The 24343-nt window shown below is 42.5% G+C and overlaps 1 protein-coding gene across 2 annotated transcripts in view; it reads left to right on the forward strand.

The window, feature by feature from the left end:
• Positions 1 to 24343, forward strand: part of CDK15 (cyclin dependent kinase 15) — a 116257-nt gene that overhangs the window by 31572 nt on the left and 60342 nt on the right. For both annotated transcript variants that reach the window (XM_004701534.3, XM_045296308.1), the window contains exons 5-8: positions 86 to 180; positions 1638 to 1700; positions 14825 to 14948; positions 17094 to 17214. In XM_004701534.3, the coding sequence (XP_004701591.1) occupies positions 86 to 180; positions 1638 to 1700; positions 14825 to 14948; positions 17094 to 17214 (403 nt within the window). The remainder of the gene's footprint in view (positions 1 to 85; positions 181 to 1637; positions 1701 to 14824; positions 14949 to 17093; positions 17215 to 24343) is intronic.

Consider the following 24343-nt stretch of genomic DNA (forward strand, 5'->3'; position numbering starts at 1 on the left):
GATAACAGTTGTATGAGCCCCTAATAAAATGTTTTTAAAATATTTTTTAAAATGCTTGGTTTAACATTTTGCTTAATATTTCTAGCTTCTCTCCTGAAAGGTTTGAAACATGCCAATATTGTGCTCCTGCATGACATAATCCACACCAAAGAGACACTGACGTTCGTTTTTGAATACATGGTGAGTTGCTCCAGCATTTTACAAAGCATAAAGACAATGTCTGGTGTGTGTATAATGAATCTGTTGATATTTTATGGCATGATAAAACTTTCACTACAATGTGAAAGGTATGGAAACTTTCATTGTTCTGATTAGTGGAAGCATATGGGGTCTGCACCTATACTTTAGTCCTGCTCCTCTATCCACTACTTTTGCTATTCCCACAGCAGCAGTAAACAGTGAACACTGGAGTTTGTCCCCTAAACACAACTATTGTGGTTTTAAATTTATTCTTAATCACTGTCTGGGCAGAACCCAACATCTTTTACATTAGCAACGAAGACATGAACCACAGAGGGTTTGGGGGGGGCTTGTTTTTAATAATAAGGTGACCAGATGTCCTGCTTTTGGTGGGACAGTCCCGATTTTAAACACTTTTTCCTGCATCCTGCAGCATTTTTAAAAAGTCCCAATTTTTGGAAAGAATGCACGACAAGCTAGGGTATACGGTTTTCAGCTGCCATGTGGCTATTTAGCTGGGATATGAGTTTTATCAATGGTGTCCCACCTTACCAATGTTAAAATCTGGTCACCTTAATCATACTCACATACTAACAGCCATTCATTTTGTATTTTTGAGAAGAAAAAATTATTCAAAAGACCAGAAAGATAGTATAAGGTTCTGTGCACTGGACCTGCCACTAAGGACATTGTGTCCTTGTGTTCAGTGGCAAACTCACGACCGCCCACCAAACTCACGACCACCCAGTTGATGCCGACTCATAATGGCCCGAGAGGACAGGACAGAACTGGCTCTGTAGGTTTTTGAGCTTGTGAATCTTTATGGGAGTAGAAAGCCTCATCTTTCTCGCTAAGACCGGCTGGTGTTTTTGAACTGCTGACTTTGTAGTAGCAGCCCCCAAATGAACCCCACGATGCTACCCGGTCTCCACCTTTTTATAGCAGTTCACAGCAATTTGAATAGAGAGGCAGAGAGAGCAGACTCTCTCAACTCTCGCTGCTATTGAGTCGATTCTGACTCATAGTGACCCCTACAGGGCAGGGTAGAACTGCTCCTATGGGTTTCAAGACTATAACTCTTTACGGGAGTAGAAAGCCCTGTCTTCCTCCCTTAGAACGGCTGGTGGTATTGAACTGCCGACCTTCCAGATCCCAGCTGGACACATGACAACTGTGCCACCCAGTGCTCCTGTGTGCTCAGTGGCAGGCATTTAAAATGAGCATCTCTGTGCCCAGAGGCAAGCTTCTGTCTAACAGCAGCCATGCTACAAAGACATCACGTTTGCTCTCAGCAGTAGCCTCAGAAAAACAGAGTTGCGTTTCTTCTGTACCTTACTGTCAAAAATTCTGAACTTCATAATCTCTTCTGGCAGTGAAGTCCGTGCCCTGTTTGAGGATGACTGTCCAACCACCACTGATTTCAGCCTCTCTTCTCTTCCTCCACCGTTTTTGTTTAGCACACAGATCTGGCCCAGTATATGTCTCAGCATCCAGGAGGACTTCACCCTCACAATGTCAGGGTGAGTGTTTAAGGGCCCTGGCTCCCTTCCGTCTGACTCACAGCACGAGATTGCTGCCACAGACGGAGGCCACAAAGTCCCATAATGCTAATACGAAGATGGACACCACTGATATTGCAGAGAAACACTTTAAAAAAAATCCCCTTTCAGGTGTCTAGTTGTTCCGTAGGAAGCCCAACTGTCCTGTCGGTGATTGCCACCATGCAGCTGTGCCTCACATCAAAAGGGGGAAGTGAACGAAGCCCTCATAAAGTAAATGCTTACTTCACGTCAGACGACTGTGATACGATGTCATGATACTTAGATACTTAGAAGGATACTTACGTTTCCTTCTAGATTGGCAAAAACAAACAAACAAACAAACAAAAAGACTTCTGCCTGTTCTATCAGTTCCTGTTATACATATGGAACCAACTTTCATTTTTTTTAACCCTGGAATAGAAATAATAATAAACTCTTAACTAGCTATATTTATACATCTGTTACAAATTTTTGAAACTATATTTCCTTTTTCTCATCCCCTGAGGTTTCATAGGCTTGATTAATTAAGGGGCTTAAAAAAAACTTTTTATTGTGAATTAAGTGAAGACTTACAAAGCAGATAATTAGTTTTACAGTCAACAATTCACACACTGTCTGTTTTAAATATCCATTGCACTATCTTACATACATACATGTACTACCACTTATCCCATTTGCTACTTGTGTTTTTTGTTTTCATTCCTCACTTTTCCTCTCTGAACTTAATTAGCCAAGGGCTAATTAATTGGCTCTTAGAATAACCATGAGATTTATATATGGTATATCCATCCATTTAACAAATATTTATTTATGCATTCATTTACTCATTCAAGATTATTTTTTGTTAATTGGAATTAATACGTATATCAAATCATTCCATAGTTCAATCACATCCTGCGGAATTGTACATTTGATACCCCAATCAGTTTCCAAACATTATTTTTCTATATGGACCCCTTGACATCATCACCCCTTCACCCCACCACCTCCTCTGTGTATCCCTCCCCCTCAAAACCTATATTCCACTAGCTGACTCTATAGGTTCACCAATCCTGGTTTTCATACCCCCCAAAATGAAAAAACATATACTGCAAATTCCAGAGGGTGACCCCAATGATATAACACTCCTGCGATAACCCCTAATATTCAAGAAATATATTTGTTGTTGTTTTTGTTTGTTTTAAAATCATTTTATTGGGGGCTCATACAGCTCTTATCACAATACACACATGCATCCATGTGTCAAGCACATTTGTATCTTTGTTGCCATCATAATTTTTAAAACACTTTTTAAGAAGTATGTTTGAGCACTTATTTAGGACTCTACTCCATTCTGCAGGAGCTTTGGTGGCATCGTGGGCTATGCTTTGGGCTACTAACCGCAAAGTCAGTACTGCAGTTAGAAACCACCAGCCATTCCTGGGAAGAAAGAGGAGACTTTCTACTCCTGTAAAGAATTACAGGAGTAATTCTTTGGAAACAGTCTGGGGAAAGAAAGTTCAAGTCTGTCCCTATGAGTCACTATGAGTTGGAATTTACTCGTGAGCTATATTCAGTTCAATGTTTTCAATAAAGAATATGGTATATTTCTTTCATTTCCCCCAATAAGCTTAGTAAAAGATGAACTTGTTGAACAAGTCCTATAGGCGATATGGACAATTAAGTGGACAGAGAGAGCAAAACCATGGTTATGACCGGGCTTTGTCTGAATACTGTTAGAACTCATAGTACAGAGACCCAATCCTATCTTGGAGCTAAGGAGGAAAGGAATGCTTGAGAGATAGGAGGCTAGAGGGAGTGAAAAAATATTCATATTAGCTCTAGGGAGATTTGGAGAAAGAGCTAATTGGGGACACTTAAAAGGGGGTGTCTAGTAATGTGATAAGGATCCGGGTGATGACAGTTTTACTTACCTAGATGACCATAGGGTTCCTTTTTGTGGCTCACTCAAACTCACTACCGTTGAGTCGATTCCTGCCCTTCAAGGTTGTAAACCTTTATAGGAATAGAAAGCCTCCTCTCGCTCTCTCAGCCCAGTTGGTAGTTTTGAACTGTTGACCTTGCAGTGGCAGCCCAACGTGAAACCCACAATGCTATCAGGCTTCCACGGTAGCATTTGATGGCAGTTCATAGCCATTTGAATAGAGGGGCAGAGATAGTAGGCTCTCTTAAACTCTCACTGTCAGCGATCCCATAGTGCACGGCAGAACTGCTCTTGTGAATTTCTGAGACCGTGTCTCTTAAAGGAGTAGAAAGCCTCTTCTTGCTCCTGAAAGGCAGCTGGTATGTTAGAACTTCTGACCTTGCAGTTAGCGCCCAGCATGCAACCACTATATCACCAGGCTCTTTTGAAATATCAGACAGTTGTATTAATCCAGAGTTGATGTTGTGCCAGCAGGTGAGAGGGAAAGACAGTTGGGCAAGAAAGTTGAGATTATCAAGCGCGGTTAAAGTGACAGTCAATGGCTTCTAGTCTGAGTATGCACTGAAGGAAGGACGTGCAGATTGACAGATTGCAAGTAGCGATAGAGAGCAGAGAGGTTTAAGGAACCAGAGGTTTTGATTACATAGAAACACAATTGAAGAAAGGTTAACTGAAAAGGATTGAAAGAAAGCCATTCTTGGTTTAAATTCCTCTTCACTAATGACATCCCGTGTCTCCGGTCGAGTAGTGAAACGGGGTGCATACGTCAGGGGAAATAGACTGGGAAAGTGACTGAGGGCCTTATTTTCTAAGAAATATGGGCTATTTCTTAGACAGTAGCATCATAGAAGGGGTTTGAGTTAAGAGAGAATCGCATGACCAGAGGGAATTTATGTAACCCTGGTCTGTGGGATGGATTAAAGAGAGGAAGGAGATTCGGGAGTCAGATTTCCAGTCGGGAGTTTATTGATGTGGTGTCGGCCAGCGCTTCTCAAACTTCAAGGAGCATATGAATGACTTGGGTGTTGGAGTCAGTGAGTCTGCACTTCCAACATGAGCTGCTGCTGCTGGTGGAGGACCGTGTGGAGTAGCAAGGGGCTCATGAAGAAGTATAAGAGGCTACATTATGACTGTGACTGTAAGCATAGAATTGAAAGAACTAGGTGAAAACAGTAACAAAGAAGAGTTCAGCCAGGATTTGGTGGTGAACTGGTGTAAGAGGGGAAGGCTGGCTGGCTGTGAGTTTGATTACCCAAATGCATTCTCATTGAATGGATTCTGAGTCATTGCCATCCTGTAGGACAAAGCAGAATTGCCCCCACAGCATTTCCCAGGCTGTGATCCTTCATGGGAGCAGATTACTACCTCGTTCTCCAGAGGAATCAATCCTGGTGGGGACTGCCATCATGGCTCCTTTTGAGTTTGATTAGCCAGGAGAAGTTTGCTCTTTTAACAGATGGAGGAGAAGAAGTTGGCTTGGAGAGGAAGAATCTTGTTTCAGACACGTTCAGCTCCTCCTTCAGGTGGGATATCCAGAGGCTATCCAAAGCAACAGGCCACTGAACAGGAGATTCGTGCTCAGGAGGAAGAGAAGAGTTGGAGCATGTATAGTGAAAGACAAGCCAATGGAAAACCACAAGTGCAACCCTACAAAGGAGAAGGCTGATGACAGAACTTTGCCTTCAGAAGATGAATAGCCAAGGACCAAGAACAACTACTCTTGTACAGAATGTAGAGAATTCAGGAAAACACGGTGTGTTAATCTGGGTAGACCAGAGAAACAACTCCATGGGCACACATATATGTATAAGGGAGAGGTTTATCTACAAGAGCAATCGAACACTAAGAAAACATCCCAGCCCAGTCCAGATCAAGTCCATAAGTCCGACATTAGCTCATATGTCCGATAGCAATCCATGAAGTAGTCTTCAGACTCACAAAACACATGCAATGACACCGAATGCAGGATGACCACAGGCCAGTGGGCAAAAAGTCTTTGGATCCAGAGGCGTTGTAAGCATCTCAGTGCGGCAGGGGTCTCTATGTGGCTTCTCCAGCTTCAGAGGTCTTGTTAGCTGCCATGTCTCCTAGGGAGTAGGAGAGAGAGAGAGAGAGAGAGAGAGAGAGGTGTCTTCTGCCTCCAAGGAGGAAGATCCCAGACTTCCCAGAATTCTCAGGAGGCCATGCCCACACAGAAGCCTCACTGGCTGTGATCCGACTGACAGACTAGACTCCACCACTTCACTCATAATCCTCTCAAATAGACAATTATATAACTACCACACACATCATCATGGAAGTCAAAGAAAGAGGCCATTTCAATAAGATTTAAATATCACAAGCATCTGCAATACAATTGAAAATCACGGTCTTGACTGCAAGGTCCTTACAGAGTGAGGAGGGATGTGTGACTACCCCTGCTCCTCACTTGTTGACTATCTTATGGTCCAACATTTTGCACGTTCAGCAACAGTCAAAGATCTATTCATCTATTTTGTACATTAATGATGTACATCTGGCAGTAACAAATGCTGAGGTGCAAAGCAACAGTAACTTTCTAGCTTTGATGGTTAAGTTTTTATTGTTGTTTTTAAGATAGGCAGAAGGTTTATTCATAACCTTCATCATGCAAATGACACTTTGCTTTTTTTTCCTTCCCAACTGTGTTATTGGCACATAATTTACATCTCAAACATTTGAGCAGTTCAATCGTTCAAAATTGTTCGAGCTTTTTTTTAAAAGATAATTTTATTAGGGGCTCTTACAGCTCTTATAACAATCCATACATCAAAGCAGATTTGTACATATGTTGCCATCATTATTTTCTAAACATTTACTTTTTATTTGTGCCCTTGGTTTCAGCTCCTCTTTTTTCCCTCTCTCCCCCCACCCACCCTCGGGACCCCTTAATGAATTATAAATTATTATTTTCATCTCTTACACCTACCACCATCTTGCTTCCCCTACGTTTCTCTTGTTCATCCCCCTGGGGCGGGGTGGGGGTGGGGGTGGTTATGTGTTGATCATTACTCTTGGTTCCCCTCCCTCCCCTCTCCTCCCTGCCTTCCCCCTACACTCCTGATATTGCTACTTCCATTTCTGCTCCTGAGGGGTTTCTCATGACTCCGTATGTCATGAGTTCTTATCTGTACCTGTGTACATGCTCCGGTCTAGGCTGCAGTGAAAGGCAGGACTGGGGTCATGACAGTGGGGCATGAGGAAGTCACAAGGAACCAGAGGAATATTGTGTGTTTCATCGGTGCTATACTGCACCCTGGTTGACTCATCCCTGCTTGTGACTCTTCTGTGAGGGGATGTCCCATTGTCTACAGATGTGTTTGGGAGGTTTCTGCTCGGAACCCCCTCATTCTCAGCAATATGTTTTTGTTTGTTTGTTTGTTTTGGGTCTTCTGATGCCTATTACCTGATCCCATCGACACCTCATGATCACACAGGCTGGTGTGTTTCTTCCATGTGTGCTTGTCACTTTTCTGCTAGATGGCCACTTGTTAAACTTAAAGTCTTTATGACCTTAGATATCTTTTGATAGCCAGGCATCATCATATCTCTTCACCACATTTGCTTGTGCACCCATTTTGTCTTTGGCGATTGTGAGCATCACAGAATGCCAGGTTTTTAGAACAAAGTGTCCTTGCGTTGAGGCTGGGCTTGAGCAGATGCCCAGTTTATGTGTCTTGGCTAGGCCATTTTTGTATAACGCTGACTTTTGCATTATGATATGGTCTTCAGAACTTAACCATGTCATTAAGTGAGGGATGGGCATAAATAGACTAACTTATTAGGGGCTTATGGTAGCTCTAAGAAAGAAGTTATAGGAACTCAACAGGTGAGAGTAGGGATGATGTTCTCCATAAAAGAGGCAGCAATGAAAATGTGGGGGTGCCAAATTAGGATATGGTGTAATTCAAGAATGAATAATCTGGGAAGGCTGGAGTTTAGAATAGAAGCTCTGATGGTACAGTGGCTAAAAACTTGCCTGCTAACTGAAAGGTCAGTGGTTCTAACTCACCAATTGCCTCCAAGAAGAAAATGTCAGTCTGATTCTTTAAAGATTACAGCCTTAGAGAACCTATGGTACAATTCTATTCTGTCCTACAGAGTCTCTAAGTCAGAATCCACTTGATGGCAACAGGCTTGTAGTTTAGAATAACAGAGTTGGTAGTGGTTAGACATGAGGCTTTAGAGGAAGTAAGAAACAGCATGAAGGACCCAGCTATGCATTACTGTTCCATGTAAGGAGCCATTATATGTTTTTAATCAAGAAGGTGACAAATTCAGGATTTCTTTATGTAAAGGCTGACTTTGGTGACAGTGTGATGAACAGATTGATTATAAGGAGGGTAATGCTTGTTTCTGAAATAATTCCATTCCTCTGGTCCCACCCTCTCCTTATTTTTTCCTACCCACCTCATAACCCCGTCATAGACTTTTCATCCTCACCCGTCGCCTAAAGGTTGGTGTCTGTTAGGGTTTCAGTCTCAACAGTGAGCCTAATCAGGAGAACAATGGAGCAAATGTGAGACAATGGTACAGCAAATTGGAAAGATACCTTATTAATTAACCAGAATTAATGGGAGAAGGAAGAGCCAACAGTGAAATCATTTTCTGGCTTTGTGTATTAAGATGGATGATGGTACCACTCACTGAGACAAAAGCAATGGAAGTTTATTTTTGAGGCACATAGTAAGTTAGGTTTTAAACATGCAGAGGCTGAGGTGGTTATGGGATGTCCAGGGGACCTTCAGAGTATATGGGCCTAACATCCAGGGAAGAGATCTTCCCTGAAGATCTGAGGTGGAGATAAAGATTTTGAAATCATCAGACTAGAACTGTGAATTGAAGCGATGTAAGTGGCTCAGGGAGACTGCGTGTAGAGGATCAGAGGAGGAGGGCAGAGTAGAACCCTAGGACTATAAACATGTTAAGCTTTGGTAGCGTAAGTGGGACCCGTGGAAAGAACAAAGACAAGGAGTACATTTTAAAGCTTGTCGTGCCAAGGGAGAGCGAGCTTTCAAGGTAGGAGCCATGATCAACAATGCCAAGGCTAGAAGGATCACAAATGAGACAGATGCCAGGGTTTCATGGCAAAGGAATTTGCGACCACCTTTGGAAACGAAATGTGATCATCACAGAAGCCATTTCATCATGGAATGAATGTCGTATTTCAAAGGACAGCTTTATATAATGCTTGATCCACGGTGTGACCACAGGAGTGAGAAGCTAACGTGGATTGGAGAAGGTCACCGGTGCTGAGGAAGTTTTCTGGAGTTTGCTGGTAGAACAACAGCTGTGATCCAGGAACCAAAGTCTTCCAGGGGATGCTGAAGAGCAATTGGGAGTTCAGGGAATGAGAGTAAACACTGCAGAGGGAGATGCAGCTGGGTGGCACGAAGGTGCAAAGGACAGGGATCTTTGCTCGAGAGGAGAAGTAATGGTTTTGAAATGGTGTTGAGGAATAAGGAGGCAGCCTGGCCTCCTCTCGAGTGATTCAAAGTCTGAGGAAGTGAGAGAAAAACTAGCATCGACTCGTGAGTTCTGTAGGGTGCAGTGAACTCGGAAACTCATTTAAGGAGCCAGAAGGAAGGTCCTGGAGGAGAATAGGCTGCATGAGTGCTGTGGGGCCATCCAGTGGGCTCCGACTCACAGCAACCTTAGGTGCAACAGTGCGAGGCACCGCCCAGTCCAGCCTGACAATCGCTCTTATGTTTGAGCCCCTTGTTGCAGCCACTGTGTCCACCTATCTTGTTGAGGACCTTCCTCTTTGTCACTGCCCCTCGACTTGGTCAACCCGGGTGTCCTTCTCCAGGGACTGGTCTCTCCTGACAACAAGCTCAAAGCACAGAGGTGAAGCCTTCACATCCTGGCCTCTAAGGAGCATTCTGGCTGTACTTCTTTTTTCTTTTTTAAAAAAATAGTTTTATTGGCACATAATCTACCTGTCATACAATTGAATAGTTCAATCATATCAAGAAGAGTTGTACAATCAATTTTAGAACTTTTTCTTTTTTTAAAGTCATTTTATCGGGGACTCATATAACTCTTATCACAATCCATCCATACATCAATTGTATAAAGCACATTTGTACATTCGTTGCCCTCCTCATTCTCAAAACATTTGCTTTCCTTTCAAGACAGGTTTGTGTTCTTTTGAAAGTCCATGGTACTTTCGATAGTCTTCGCCGGCCCACAATTCAAATGCCTGGATTCTTCTTTAGTCTGCCTTATTAAATGTCTAGCTTTCACATACATATGAAGCCATTGGAACACTGTGGCTTGTGGGAGGCGCAACTTGGTCTTCAAAATGTCATCTCTGCTTTCAACATTCTAAAAGGTCTTTTAGATTTACCCCATACAATGTGTCCTTTGATCTCTTGATGAAATCCTTGACGACTTCCGTATTTCTCCATGTATCATGATGTTATCTATGGGTTCGGTTGTGAGGATTTTGCTTGTCTTTACATTGATTTATAATCCTTAGTAAAGGTTGTCATCCTTGGTTTTCATCAGCAAGTGCTTCAAGTCCTCCTCTTTTGCAAGCAAGGTTGTGTCATCTGCATATCACAGGTTGTTAATAAGCCTTCCTCCAATCCTGATGTCCCATACTTCTTCATATAACCCTGATTCTCTGATTAATTGCTCAGCATATAGACTGAATAAGTATGGTGAGAAAATACAGTCCTAATCCACAACTGTGTTAGTCTGATAGACTAGAGAAACAAATCTATAGAAACTTGTATGTGTATAGAAACTCATATGTGTATAGGAGAGAGTTTTATATGAAGGGTAATTAATTATACATTAAGAAAGCATCCCAACCAAGTCCAGTCTAAGCCCCTAAATCCGATCTTAGCCCATATGTCGGACACCAATCTATAAAGTCCTCTTCAGACTCACAAATCACATGCAATGATGCCAAATGCAGGACAATCACAGGCCAATGGATAGAAATTCTTTGGATCCAGTGGTGTTGTGAGCATCTCAGGACTCGTGGTTTCTCCAGGTCCAGGGTTCTGACTACGTCAGGGTTGGTCCATGTGGCTTCTCCTCAGAGATGTCTCATAGGAAGTGAGCAGAGAAAGAGTGTCTCCCGCCTCCAAGGAGGAAATACTGGAATTCCCAGAATCCTTAGGGGAAGGCCATATCCACACAGAAGTCTCATTGGCTATGATCTGATTGACAGACTAGACTCCACCTCTTCAATCTTAATCCTCAAACTGATACCAGATTACACGACTACCACAACAAACTTTCCTGATTTTAAACCTTGTTCTGTGTGCACAATTGCCTCTTGATCCATGTATAAGTTCTGCATGAACACAATGACGTGTTCTGGAATTCCCACTCTTCTCAAGGTTAGTTTGTTATGATCCACACAGTCAAGGGCCTTGGCATGGTCAACAAAATATAAGTGCACATCTCTCTCGTATTCTCTGCTTTCGGCCAAGATCCATCTGATGTCAGCAGTGATATCCCTTGTTCCAGGTCCTCTTCTGAATCCAGCCTGAACCTCTGGCAATTTCCCGTCAATGTACGACTGCAACTGTTGTTGATGATCTTTCCCAAACCTTGACTTGCATGTGATATTAATGATAAGAACAAAACGACTCACTGCCATCGAGTCAATACCAACTCCCAGAGCCTGCAGGACAGAGTAGAACTGCCCCTGTAGGTTTCTAAGACTGTCACTGTTTATGGGAGTAGAAAACCCCATCTTTCTCCCTCGGAGCCACTGATGGTTTTGAACTGCTGAACTTGCAGATTGCAGTCCAACACATAACCACACCATTAAGGCTCCTTGATTTTAATGATACTGCTCTATAATTTGAGCATTCTGCTGTTGTCTTTCTCTGGAAGGGGTACAAATGTGGATCTCTTCCAGTCACTTGGCCAAGTAGGTGTCTTTCAAATTTCCTGGCACAGACGAGTGAGGGTCCCCAGTGCTTTGTGAACTTGTTGAAACATTTCAATTGGTATTCTAGCAATTCCTGGAGCCTTATTTTTGGCTAAGGCTTTCAGTGCAGCTTGAACTTCTCCCTTCAGTACCATTGGATCTTGCCCATGTGCGACCACTTGAAATGGTTGGTTGTCAACTTGTTCTTTTCAGCACAGTGACACTGCGTGTTGTTTCCATTTTCTTTTGATGCTTCCTGCAACGTTTAATATTTTTCCCATAAAGTATTTCAATATTTCAACTCAAGGTTTGCATTTTTCCTTTAGCTCTTTCAGTTTAAGATGTGCTGCGTGCGTTCTTCCTGTTAGGTTTTCTAACTCTAGGTCTTTGCACATTTCATTACATTTTGCTTTGTCTTCTCAAGCTGCTGTTTGAAACGTTCTGTTCAGCTCCCGTCTTCATTTCTTCCATTTGCCTTTGCTGCTCTCCCATGAAGAGCAAGCCTCAGAGTCTCTCCTGACGTCCACGCTGATCTCTGCTTTCTTTCCTGTCTTTGTCGGGACCACGTTCTTTCTTCATAACTGATGTTCTTGCTGTCATCCCACAGCACAGCAGGTCTTCTGTCATTAGTGTTAGCTTGTAGGGACTTCTTAAACCACGATGGAGGCATGGAAAGTGAACATTGAAAAAGTACGGGGGAGAGAGCCAGAGAATGGATACTAGGTAGACTGAGGAAACAGAGCAGTAAGAGGGGAGGGGTGGAGAAGGTTTATCAGAGTTTGAGTGATAACCAAGGAAGATGTGCTTGGGGATTCTTGTGAGGTTAGCTTATTTCCCATTTCCCAAGAATGAGCTCCAAGAATCTCTCATGGGTGAAAGGATATAAACTTTCCTATGAGGAATTGGTGCTGACTGCGTTTTTGAAACATTTCTAACCCAAATGGCATTAGCCCATTGGCATTATTTTGTTACCAAGAGCCTATGAGATTGGAAACAGGGCCAACTGCTGGGGTATGAGAAGCCTCTATGGAAAGAGTCACCCACATCTGGCTGGATGTTTACTGAGAAAACCCCATCGGACTTGGTTGTATTATGACATTTCAGCAGAAGGAAGAATCCAGGTTGTAAGGATGAAAGAGTGAGTGGGCGGTGAGGTTCGTCAGCACAGACAGCAGTTAGGGGAGGTGGCGGCCATGCCAAACCTTACCTTAGCACCTCAGCACGTTCCCTCTCACAAGTGCTTGTAGACGTGTGTGAAGGCAGAGGGGAAAGGAACGGAAGAACAAGGTGGAGGGAGGTGGCTGTGACTAACAGTCTGACCTGGCACAGGAAAGACATTTCCGGCCAACCCACGAGACGCTCCACTCGGACTCGCTCCTCCCCTGTCGTGTTTTCATTTTCCATCTTTGCTACAGTTTCTTAAGAGGGTGGAGTGGGGTCCAGCAAGTCTGAATTTGAGTCCTGGCCCTGACTTTCCCTAGACATGTTTTTAAGACTTCTTAGAACCCTAGTTTTCTTATCTGCAAAGCATGAGCAAACCTCTCTACCTCACAAGGTTGTGTTAAGGATTACAAAAGACAGCAGGCATCAAACTTGGCTGTTTCTCCTGTTCTTCAGTCACCGCTCTCTCACCTGTCCCACCCTTCTGCCTTTTGTTTCTGGCCTATCTCCAGTTCCTTCTTTCTTGACTCTCTTTGTATTAAAAAAATATCCAATTTTTAAGCACACATTATAATATCTCTTTCCTGGAATTTGAACTGATTCTTTATATTATCTTTTCCATGATCATTTATAGTTATAACCAAGCGGAGGGGTTTAAATGTCAATATACAAACCTTGTGCTCTGGTAGCTTGGTGGTTTGGTGAGTGGTAAAATGAAGTGTGTGTGTGTGTGTGTGTGTGTGTGTGTAGCACCAGGAAGAGAAAGCACTGGGGAGACTTACGTGTGTGTGAAGCACCAGGAAGAGAAAGCACTGGGGAGACTTACAGAGTCGGTGACTATTGGAAGGGTCACACGACATTCTGAACACTCTTAAGTGCCTTGTGAACCTGCTGTGCAACCTGCATGCACACCCAGGGCTGCAGGTGTGCAGTGACAGGTGGGTCCCCAGGCTCCTAGTTCAGCACCAGAGCATGCTGCTCATTTACTTGGCTCCAGCGTCTCCATGTTGTTATTTTGGTACAGGGCCTGGCATCTCTGAGGTTCCTACTTTGCAAGATGTGATGAGGGAGACAAAGAGGATTCAGCCACACAGCCCTGCCTCTGCCACGTTGCCTGTGTCCCCAGGAATGCTGGAGCGGGTCTCCCTCCTCTAAGCCACCAGAACATGTTTCCAGTTGGTACAGGCCTTGGTGTGCGTGGGAAGTGAATTGCCAGTGGCCCCGGCAAAGAGCAGAAGACACTTGGAATACTGAGAATTCTTTTTATTCCTTAAGCTTCAATAGTGGGGGGATTTCTAGTGGTACCTTTGGTCTCTGGGCCTCATAACCCACACTAAACGTCTGACAATTTGGCTTCAGCATTTTTCCTGTGTATTTATTTATTTATTTCCTTTTTATCTTTCTTCTCTTCCCTCTATACTTATTTCTTTTTTCCTCTTTTGATATTTTGGGGCACCACGGGGTGGGGTGTGGAAAGAAGTCTCTCTTAATCTTCACTGTATTTTTCCCTTGTCTTCAACTTTGAACTTAAGACTTTAAAAATAGGTTTAAAAAAGATAATGATTCCTTTATTTCCTGATACTTTCCAAGGATACATTTCCCAGTCTGATCTCCTTGTGTTATGTTTTTAAAGGGTTTCATGTCAGAGAGCCTAAAGAACTGAAGTAGTTGTAAACCTTAGAATATAATTTCCAAGTCAACTTCTATCTTAAATCCAAGTTCATTGGTGGGGGGAACAACAAAAAAAATTTTTTTTTAATCTTTTACATTTAAATCAATAACTAGTGTTCTCCAAATGAAACTTCAAAGTCTCACTGTTGATTTTTACGGCCGAGTAATTCCCTCATTATCAAAGAAATGAGATGTTAGGAAAAAGCCAGAATTCCTTTGTTTAAAACATGGTCTCGTTGCTTGCCTTCCCCCATGCTTTCTACCTCCCTCCCGTACACCCCCCACTCCCGACCCCTCCATGTAAAAATCTTCACTTATTTTCAGTTTCTCAAGAGACACTTTGACTCTATTCTTCCCCACGACTGTTTCTGATTTAGAGGGGAACTCAACGCATCGTGGCTCGAATCTGCTTAGTACGGTGTTCATTTCTTCCAGCTTTTTATGTTTCAACTTTTGCGGGGCCTGGCGTTCATCCACCACCAACACGTCCTTCACAGGGACCTGAAGCCTCAGAACTTGCTCATCAGTCACCTGGGAGAGCTCAAGCTGGCTGATTTCGGTAAGTCGCCCCTCGGGCCTCCTCCTGGCCCGTGAACAATGATGCCTCTGTGTGCACATGTGTAACGCATTGACTAGGCCTGGCCTTTGAAAACTGGAGGTCAAGGGAATAGGATGCTTTGAGGGGATATCAAGCTACCCTCGAGGGAGGGTGAAGCCAGACATTGGTAGTATCTTAGGATTCCCTCAGACCCCATCCAATCCGATGCTGAACACATGAACATCCTTATCCCCACTGCCATTTTGATACAGTGGTGCTTGTGGAGGGAATTAGACTTAGTCCATTCACAGAAGCTGAGTGGATATACGAATTCTATTAGAATAGATCAAGGTTATCCCAGAATGACAGGATAAAGGGTATCTCCTTGTAGTGGTCTCAGCTCATCTTCGGGATTTTAACAGCAGTCCTGGTCAGATAAGTGTTGCTCTGTTAACCACAAGGTTGGCAGTTCAAACCGACCAGTCACTTGTCGAGAGAAGGATGAGGCTATTTGCTGCCATAAAAATGGACAGCCTTGGAAACGCTATGGGGTCACTCTGAGCCCAACGGTGGCAGTGCGTGTGGGGAGTGGGATGGAGAGGTGCCCTGGGGGGGGCAGTGCATGAGATCTTGGGCTGCTAACTGCAAGGCTGGAGGAACCCTGGTGCTCTGGCAGGTCACATCTCGGGCTGCTAACAGCAAGGCCAGCAGTTTGAAACTCCAAGTCATTCAACAGGAGAAAGATGAGGCTTTCTACTCCCATAAAGAGTTACCATCTTGGAAAGCCACAGAGCAGCCCTAGCCTGTCCCCGAGGGTCACTGTGAGTTGGAATTGACTCGATGGCACTTAGTGTGAGCTTTTTGAAACGGAAAGGTCGGTAGTTTCAACTCGTCAGCCACTCCGTTGAAGAAAGTTGAGGTAGTCTGCTCCCATAAAGATTTACAGTCTCCAGTCCTTTAAGGACAGTTTTACTCTGCCCTGTGGTGGTGTTCTGAGTCAGAATTAACTCGATGGCAGTGAAGTGTGTGTGTGTGTGTGTGTGTCTTTTACTAAGACTATAAACATTCGGAAGGTGCAGTTGAGGGCTGTGCTTGCTTATCCGTGGATTCCCAGTGCCTGGCACCATAGCAGGTGCTCCATAGGCTTTTGTTGAAAGCGGACTCGACTTTGGCTGCGGAATGCCTCTTGGCTTGACGTATGTCAAACCATAGGTATATCACTACACCACTTTATTCTGAGACACCGGCTTTACCCTGATGGGTAAGCATTTATCAGGCACTCATTTCTCCATTCCTCACAGCAGAAAACTCACCAATTGAGACCTTTCATAGCTGTAGGTCATGTGACTCAGTGGGGAGCCGCTGAAAGGACTCATAAGGTCCTACCACACTCATTGAGATTAGCAACCCCCTTTTTCCTCTCTGTTCCTGGGCTGCAGAAACAAAGGGCAGCTGTACTACAACACAGTGGAGTTGCTGCAATAGAGACTGGAAAGTAGAGAGGCTTGAACAATCGAGAAGCTAAAGTTCCTCTTACCTAACAGTTAGACGAAGCAGTTCAGAGTATATATAGGGCCCTGTGATATCTTGTCTTGGGCTCTTTTTCTCATGAGGCCCCGGCATCCCAAGGGTATTGCCCCCAGCTGCCTAGTTCAAGGTGGCTTCTTCTCATGCTAGCCCAGAGGAAAGAGAAAGGAGAAGTGGAATATTTGACCTCTCTATTAAGGACCTGATCTAGAAACGGACACAAAAAGTCTTCTACTCCTCCTATCTCACAGGCAAGAACTTAATTACTTGACCACACTTAACGGTCACGAAGGCCACATGTGGTTGTAAAGCCGGTCGGTCACTGAGAAATCCCGGGATGAAATGGTACTCACCGACAGCGAGCGAGTTCTGACTCACGGTGACTGTATAGACAGAGTGGAACGGGCGCTGCACGTTTCCAATGCTGGGAGTCCGTGTGGGCTAGAAAGCCTCATCGTTGTTCCCCGAAAAGGTGCACAGGGGGCACAAGAGCTAGGAAGGCCTGTTACAAGCACCCACAGTTTGTACACTATTTTGAATCTGTGGCCCACCAGTTCTACTTGTCCTGGAGGTATGCACCCCTGCGTGTCTGCAGGATGACCCAGGACAAAGTGTTCTGTGCTTTTCGCCTTTGGACAGGTCTTGCTCGGGCCAAGTCCATTCCCAGTCAGACTTACTCTTCAGAAGTGGTCACCCTCTGGTACCGCCCTCCGGATGCCTTGCTGGGAGCCACTGAGTATTCCTCCGAACTGGACGTATGGTAAGAACGAGAACCAGGAAAATGGGAGCCATCCGTCCTATGAGGGCTGCTTTCTCATCCACGTGATACTTAAAATCATGAGTTTAATGACAATCACAAATACGTGCACACAGAATCTTAAAGTGCTTCCAAAGGTTTCAGTTAGTGTTTGCAACCATTCTGCAAGTGTTTTACAGTTACAGATGCCGAAAACTAGGAAGGAGTTGTCCAAAGCATTGTCTGAATCTGCAGGTTTCCACCACGACCCTCCTAGCTTGTCTCTTCCAACCTTGGTTTTGTCACCTTGACACCTTTTCCTCAGAGAAACACACACACACAGCACACTTTCACAACCATAAACACATTTCAGAGCCTCCTGAATATTTTCAGCCCAAGAGTTAAGGCACTGTGTCCAAGACTCAGGAGGCCCGAATTTCCTTATAACTCTATTTCTAATTTATTCCTGATGATATTACTAGGTGGGGGGAGTAATTTATTCTCATTGCATCTGTCTGTTTCTTCATTTTTAAAGTGAGGGTAATAAACTCTTCCCAAATTCAAACCAAACTCACTGCTTTTGAGCCATTCTGATTCAACAGGGTCCCTAGTGGTGTCATGGGTTAAGCATTGGGCTGCTTAACCACAAGCTCAGCAGGTTGAAATTACCAAACATTCTGTGGGAGAAAGATGAGGCTTTCCATACCGTACAGAATCACAGTCTCAGAAACCCACAGGGGCAGTTCTGCCCTGTCCTATAGGGTCGCTATGAAACTCTTTCCATGAGGACTTTAATGAGCCTGTAGTAGAAGGATAAGCACCAAAGGGATGCTATAGACTAGAACCATGGAATTGGGAAGCCGCTCAGATTTATAAGGCATATGAACTACTAAGTGTGGGATCTCAGGTACTCATTATTCTAGAGTAGTGGTGTTAATGTTATCTGGATCTTATTCCTAGAGTTATCCAAATCATGGAGGGGGTCACAGTTAGATGTGGGTGACTTTCAATTTACAATTAACCATTTAAAGGGATGCCCCAAAGATGAAATATAGTGAAATATATAGGCCTCTTATTTCTTTGGAAGAAAGGGATTATATAAACAGAAGGTCCCATTAAATTTTTCCCCCAAAACCATTTTATTAGCAGCTAATGCACACATCATATCATTCCATAGTTCAATCCCAGCAAGCAATAGTGTACAATTGCTGCCACAATGAGTTCCAAACATTGTCTTCTTTCTTGAACTCCTTGATACCAGCTCTCCTTCCCCTCCACCCCCACCTCCCCTACCATACCCCCAGCAATCCTTTTTCTGGTTGTTTTCTCTACAGGTTCATCAGTCCTAGGTTTTGGGGTTTGGGGGGTTTTTTTTTTGGTTTCTTTTTTTAATCCTAGGTTTTATATACCGAAAAACAGACAAACATATAACAAAGATAAATGACATGTCCCCGTTGAAAAGGCGAACGCAAGCCTTGGCGATCCCCAAGACGTGAGACACGCTGCAGACTCTTCTCCAATGTCAATGGAGCCCTTGATTTCCTGATACCAGGATCATTTCTAGAAATATCACCTGCTAGTCACGGCCCTCCTGAAACTGTCGGCTCAAGCTGCTCTCCCCTGTCACTTCAAAGGCCCTCCGCAGGCTCTAGATGCCTCAGTCACTAACAATCAGTTCCTACTTGTGCTGCACAGACAGGGTGAAACTTTTAGTCATCATTATAAAACTTTGTTTTAGCATAGGAAATTTAAGAAACTCAAATATACATACGCAGGCTAGTGGTCCTCAACCACAGGGGACATTTGGCAAGAGGCATTTGTAGTTATTGTTGTTGTCATAAATGGTGGGCGAGGCTTCTGGCATCTAGGGAGGAAAGGTCAGGAATGTTGTTAGCCACACTACAATGCAAAGGACAGCCCCTTACAACAAAGACTTATCCAAAGTGCCAATAGTGCCAAGACTGAAAAGCTCTGACGTAGATGAAGAAACATACCAAAATAAACTCCAAGAATCTACTACCAAATCCCAAGACTAGAACATAATCAATACCCATTCCCATCTGCTTGTCCCGCCATCGCCGTAACATCATGCCCTTAGCCCTTTTGAAAATAAGTTTTACATTTTTTGTGTATTCTAAATAAGTTGTTTTTTAGCAAGTTTTTTTGAGCTTTTATAAAAATAACACATTTTTAAAAGTCTTTTGTGTTTGCTTTTTTCACTCAATATCCTTTTAAGATTCATTCAGGCTCATCTGTGTGGCTACAATTTCTTTTCTGTTGGTGAACATTTCCGTTTGTGTGGGCTTTGTTTCACTGGTATTTATGTTAAGCGTTTCTGCCCCGTACTTACCTCGGAATAGTTCTGATAGCCTCACAGGGCATGTAAATGTGCAACTTCACAAATTACTGCCAAATGCTTTTCTACAGTGGTTGGAACAACTTATATACCCGCAAGGTATTTAAGTCCCATTGTCTACATCCTATTCATGGTATAATATCAATTTCTTAATTGTTATTTGCTACTGAGTAGAAGGGCATCGTGTTGCAATCTGAATTTGTATTTCCCCAATTGCTAATGAAGCTAGATGCTTTCTCATGAATCAGTCTGTCATTTGTGTGTCTCTTCTATGAGACATCTATGTCTTTTGCTCCGTGTCCAGTGGCATGCTCATTCTTTCTGTCTTGACTTACAGACATTCTTACTAAATCCTGGATATTAATCTTTTATTATTTAGGTGAGCTCCAGGTAGCTCTTCCCAGTGTGTGGCAGAATTAACTCGATGGCAGTGAAGTGTGTGTGTGTGTGTGTGTGTGTGTGTGTGTGTGTCTTTTACTAAGACTATAAACATTCGGGAGGTGCAGTTGAGGGCTGTGCTTGCTTATCCGTGGATTCCCAGTGCCTGGCACCATAGCAGGTGCTCCACAGGCTTTTGTTGAAAACGGATTCGACTTTGGCTGCGGAATGCCTCTTGGCTTGACGTATGTCAAACCATAGGTATATCACTACACCACTTTATTCTGAGACACCAGCTTTACCCTGATGGGTAAGCATTTACCAGGCACTCATTTCTCCATTCCCCACAGCAGAAAACTTACCGATTGAGGTCCTTCATAGCTGTAGGTCATGTGATTCGGTGGGGAGTCACTGAAAGGACTCATAAGGTCCTACCACACTCGTTGAGATTAGCAACCCCCTTTTTCCTCTCTGTTCCTGGGCTGCAGAAACAAAGGGCAGCCGTATTACAACACAGTGGAGTTGCTGCAATATCTTTGTGCTATCTTTTTAAACAAAAGCTCTTAATTAGTACTGGCCTCACACATCTTTTTAATGGTTAGCCCTTTTTATTTCTTATTTTAAAAGTCGTTCTCTGCTTAAAGTCATAAAGAGATTGTCCAATACATTCTTTTAAACTTCCTGAATTATTCCCCTTTACTTTGAGTCTGTGATGTGTTGGGAATTGACTCTTGTACATGTTAACCTGTTGTCTCACCCCATTTTCTTCAGTAATCAATCATGCCAAATTGCTCATCTATCAAGTTTCCACAAATACATCAGTCTGTTTCTGGGCTCTCTGTTCTGTTTCAATGGGATTGATTTTTCTGGCCCGTACCAATATCCTACAATATCAATTCTGTAGCTTTATAACAAAAGTTGATATCTGATAGGATAGCTCCTCCTCCCTTTTTATTCAGAATTATCTTGGCAATTTCCCCCCTTGATTTTCATATAAATTTCAGGTCCAGTGTCTTAAGTTACTGGGATCTTCACTGGAATTGCATTAAAATTATTGAATGCTTTGAGACTAATTAACAACTTTGTAATACTATCTTCTAATTTTTGAATATGGCATATCTTTTCATCTATTAGTTATTCCTTAGTACCATTTAGTAAAGCTGTATTATTTTCTCTCTAAGATCTTACACAAATTATTTTATATGTATGCCTAGAAATCATATTTTTATTATTATTTTACATCGTATCTTTTACTTCTAAAATACATTTTCTAGTTGTTGGATATATATGAGGGGGCTTCAAAAAGCTGATGGAAACATTTCATTATATTTTTATTTTATTTTCCATAAACTTTCTGATGCCCCTTTGCAAATGTAGTTGATCTTAGTTATTGATCTCATACCTATCCACTTTTGTGAATTCTCTTAATATTTCTAGTATTGAGTAATTCAAAATGAAAATTTTGTTTTCATTCTTTCCAGTAATTATATCTTGCATTTATTTTTCCCATCATTTTTTGCCTTAGTGCACTTGCTAGAAGCTTCAATCTAATATTGAGTAGAAGCATTGAGCATAGACATTATTTTCTTGTTCCAGAAATCAAAGGAATTGCTTCAAATATATCACCATTTGGAAATATTTTTGCACTATGGTTTCTATAGAAGTCCTTTATCAGCTTAATTATATTCCTGGCTATTCTTCTTTTGCTAGCAATGTTTATCCTAAATGTGTCATGAATTTTATTAAAATGTTGAGTCATCTATTGGGATAATATTATGTTTTTTTCTGTTTTAATTCTCTAATGTGATAAATAACGGTTCTACCCTGTCCTATGGGTTGTTATGAGTTAATATCGACTTGGTGGCAGTAAGAACGTGATAAATAACTTCATACACTTTCTGATTATAGACCATAGTCCAAGTTGGCCATGATGTCAACATCGGATTCCATTTGCTAATGTGTTACATAGGATGTGCTTCATTTCTGCTCAGGTTATTTTCATATCCTTGTCTGGTTTGGTATTGAGATGATTCTGTCCTTACAGGAAGAATTGGACTGTACTTCCTTTTTTTTGTCTGGAAGAGTTTACATAGATTGCGTATTTGCCTTCTTTACCCTCCTTTTTAAAACTATATTTGTGACCAATTTTGCCAAATGTTTATTTTATCCTTCTTGTCAAAGGACATACTTTGAGCATTGTTGATCCTGTGGATTAACTTCATTGTTATTTTGTCTATTGTTAATCTTTATTTTCCATTTGTTCATTTGTACCTCTCGGTTCATTCTGTCCGTCCCTGTATATTTACCTGCAGGAAACCATAGTCTGGTGCTTTACTGAGAGTCTAAATTTGCCACCTGTTTGCTATAATTTTCAGCTATTTTTAAAAATTGGGAACTATATTATGTATTTAAAGAGTATTTGAACATATATGTGATTTTTTGTTTGTTTTATTTTATTGTTATTTTAAAATCATTTTATTGGGGGCTTGCATAACTCATAACAATCCATACATCCATCAATTGTGTCAAGCACATTTGTACACGTGTTGCCATCATCCATAAATGCGTTTCTCATAATAACAACGTGGAAGCCCTGAGTCAGGTTATAAAACAAATCACTGCCAGTACTTCATAAACCCTTCTTCTGTCTCCCTCGGACCCAGGTCACAGATCATCGCTGCCCTTTTCTCCTGGTCAGCCCTTGGTGCAGTTTCACGACCTCCAGGCACTGCCCTAAAGAAAAGTCACTGCATCTGTTTTTTAGCTGACACATGGTATGTGTAAACCTCACTCTACGGGTGATGTTTGCGACTGTTTCGTTCACTCACAATGATGTTTGTGAGACTCATTCGTGTAGATCGTTCTGGTGGTACATCATTCACTTTACATCACTTTTACTTCACTCATGAATATGTAGTGATCAGTGACCAATTCTACCCCGGATGGATATTTGGATTGCTTTTAGTTTTGCTGTTGTTGTTGTTATGGATAATACGTCTATCGACATTTTTGTACATGCTTCCTGGCGCAGAGGGAAAAGATTTTCCACGCAGGCACAGAACTATCAGGTTATATTGTAATTGTTAGCTGCCATTGAGTGGTTCCAACCCCACGCAGCCCTGTGCACACAGAATGTCACGCTGCCCCGCCCTGCGCCATCTCACAATTGTTCCTATGCAGCCAGAGTGTCAATCCACGTCATTGAGGGGCTTCCTCTTTTTCACTGCCCCTCGGCTTCACAAACATGACGTCCTCTTCCAGGGACTGGGCACTCCTGACAACATCATCCAACGTAAACAAGACCAAGTCTTGCCTATGCTGGGTCACAGATTGTACATGTGGCTGGCTTTAGTTGGCTCAGCCATATTGTTTCAAAGATTATTGTTACATTTTATACTTGCACCATTATATTTTGAGAATTCCCAATTTGGTATTGTTGGATTTCTTAATTTTTATTGTCATGATGGAGGGAGTATTATCATATCTCCTATGGTTTTAATTTGCATTTTCCTGATTAGTCACACAATTATGGGTACTCCTGGAAAAGAAAAATAACCTGAATCTAAACCAGGGAAGCTGATAAACCCAGTGTGAGGACATTCTGCAAAGTGTCTGGCCTGCACTCAATGTTCTGTTTTTAATAATTATATCATGGTTATGTAAATAAATATCTTTGTTCTTGAAAATGCCCTTGGAAGTAGTTAGAGGTAAAGAGTTACAATATCTGCAATGATAATCATGAGAAAACAGGTAGATATGAGATAAAGAGATGGAATGATATAGCCCAGAAGGCAGAAGATTGCTTTTGTTGGTCTGACTCGTGTCACCCGGTGTACAACAGGACGAAATGTTGCCAAGGCCTCGCGCAGCCTTTGGGGCGTTTGCTACGTTGAGCCAACTGGTAAAGCCACAGCATCTCTCCATCTCATCGTGGGTCTTTCTTCTTTGTGCTGATCCTTTTGTTTACCAATGGTGTCCTTTTCCAGAGATGGGCCTCTCCTGAGAACAGGAGACATAGTCTTGCCACCCTTGTTTCTAGGAAGCATTCTGGATTTGCTTTTTCCAAGACAGATTTGTTCATGTTCTGGCAGTTAACAGTACTTTCTTCTTCTTCTTTTTTTTTACAGCTTTGTTGACATAAAGTTAACTTTATCATGCAATTCAATAGGTCAAGCACATCAAGAAGAGTGGCTCAATCATTACAACAATCAGTTTTAGAACAGTTTCTTTCTTCTGGTACTCATCGTTTTTTAGCTCCCCATCTCCCTTCAACCTCCCCTGCCATAGCCCCAAGGAACCATTAATCCAGGTACTGTCTCTATAGATTTACCTATCCTGGATTTCACATACAGGAAAACACTACAAACAAGCTATCTAACAATTAGCAACAATAACAATAACAAAGTAAAACAAAAACAA

This window comes from Echinops telfairi, unplaced genomic scaffold, assembly GCF_000313985.2.
Source record: "Echinops telfairi isolate 266 unplaced genomic scaffold, ASM31398v2 ScPeMD7_3;HRSCAF=10, whole genome shotgun sequence".
Lineage (NCBI taxonomy): Eukaryota > Metazoa > Chordata > Mammalia > Afrosoricida > Tenrecidae > Echinops > Echinops telfairi.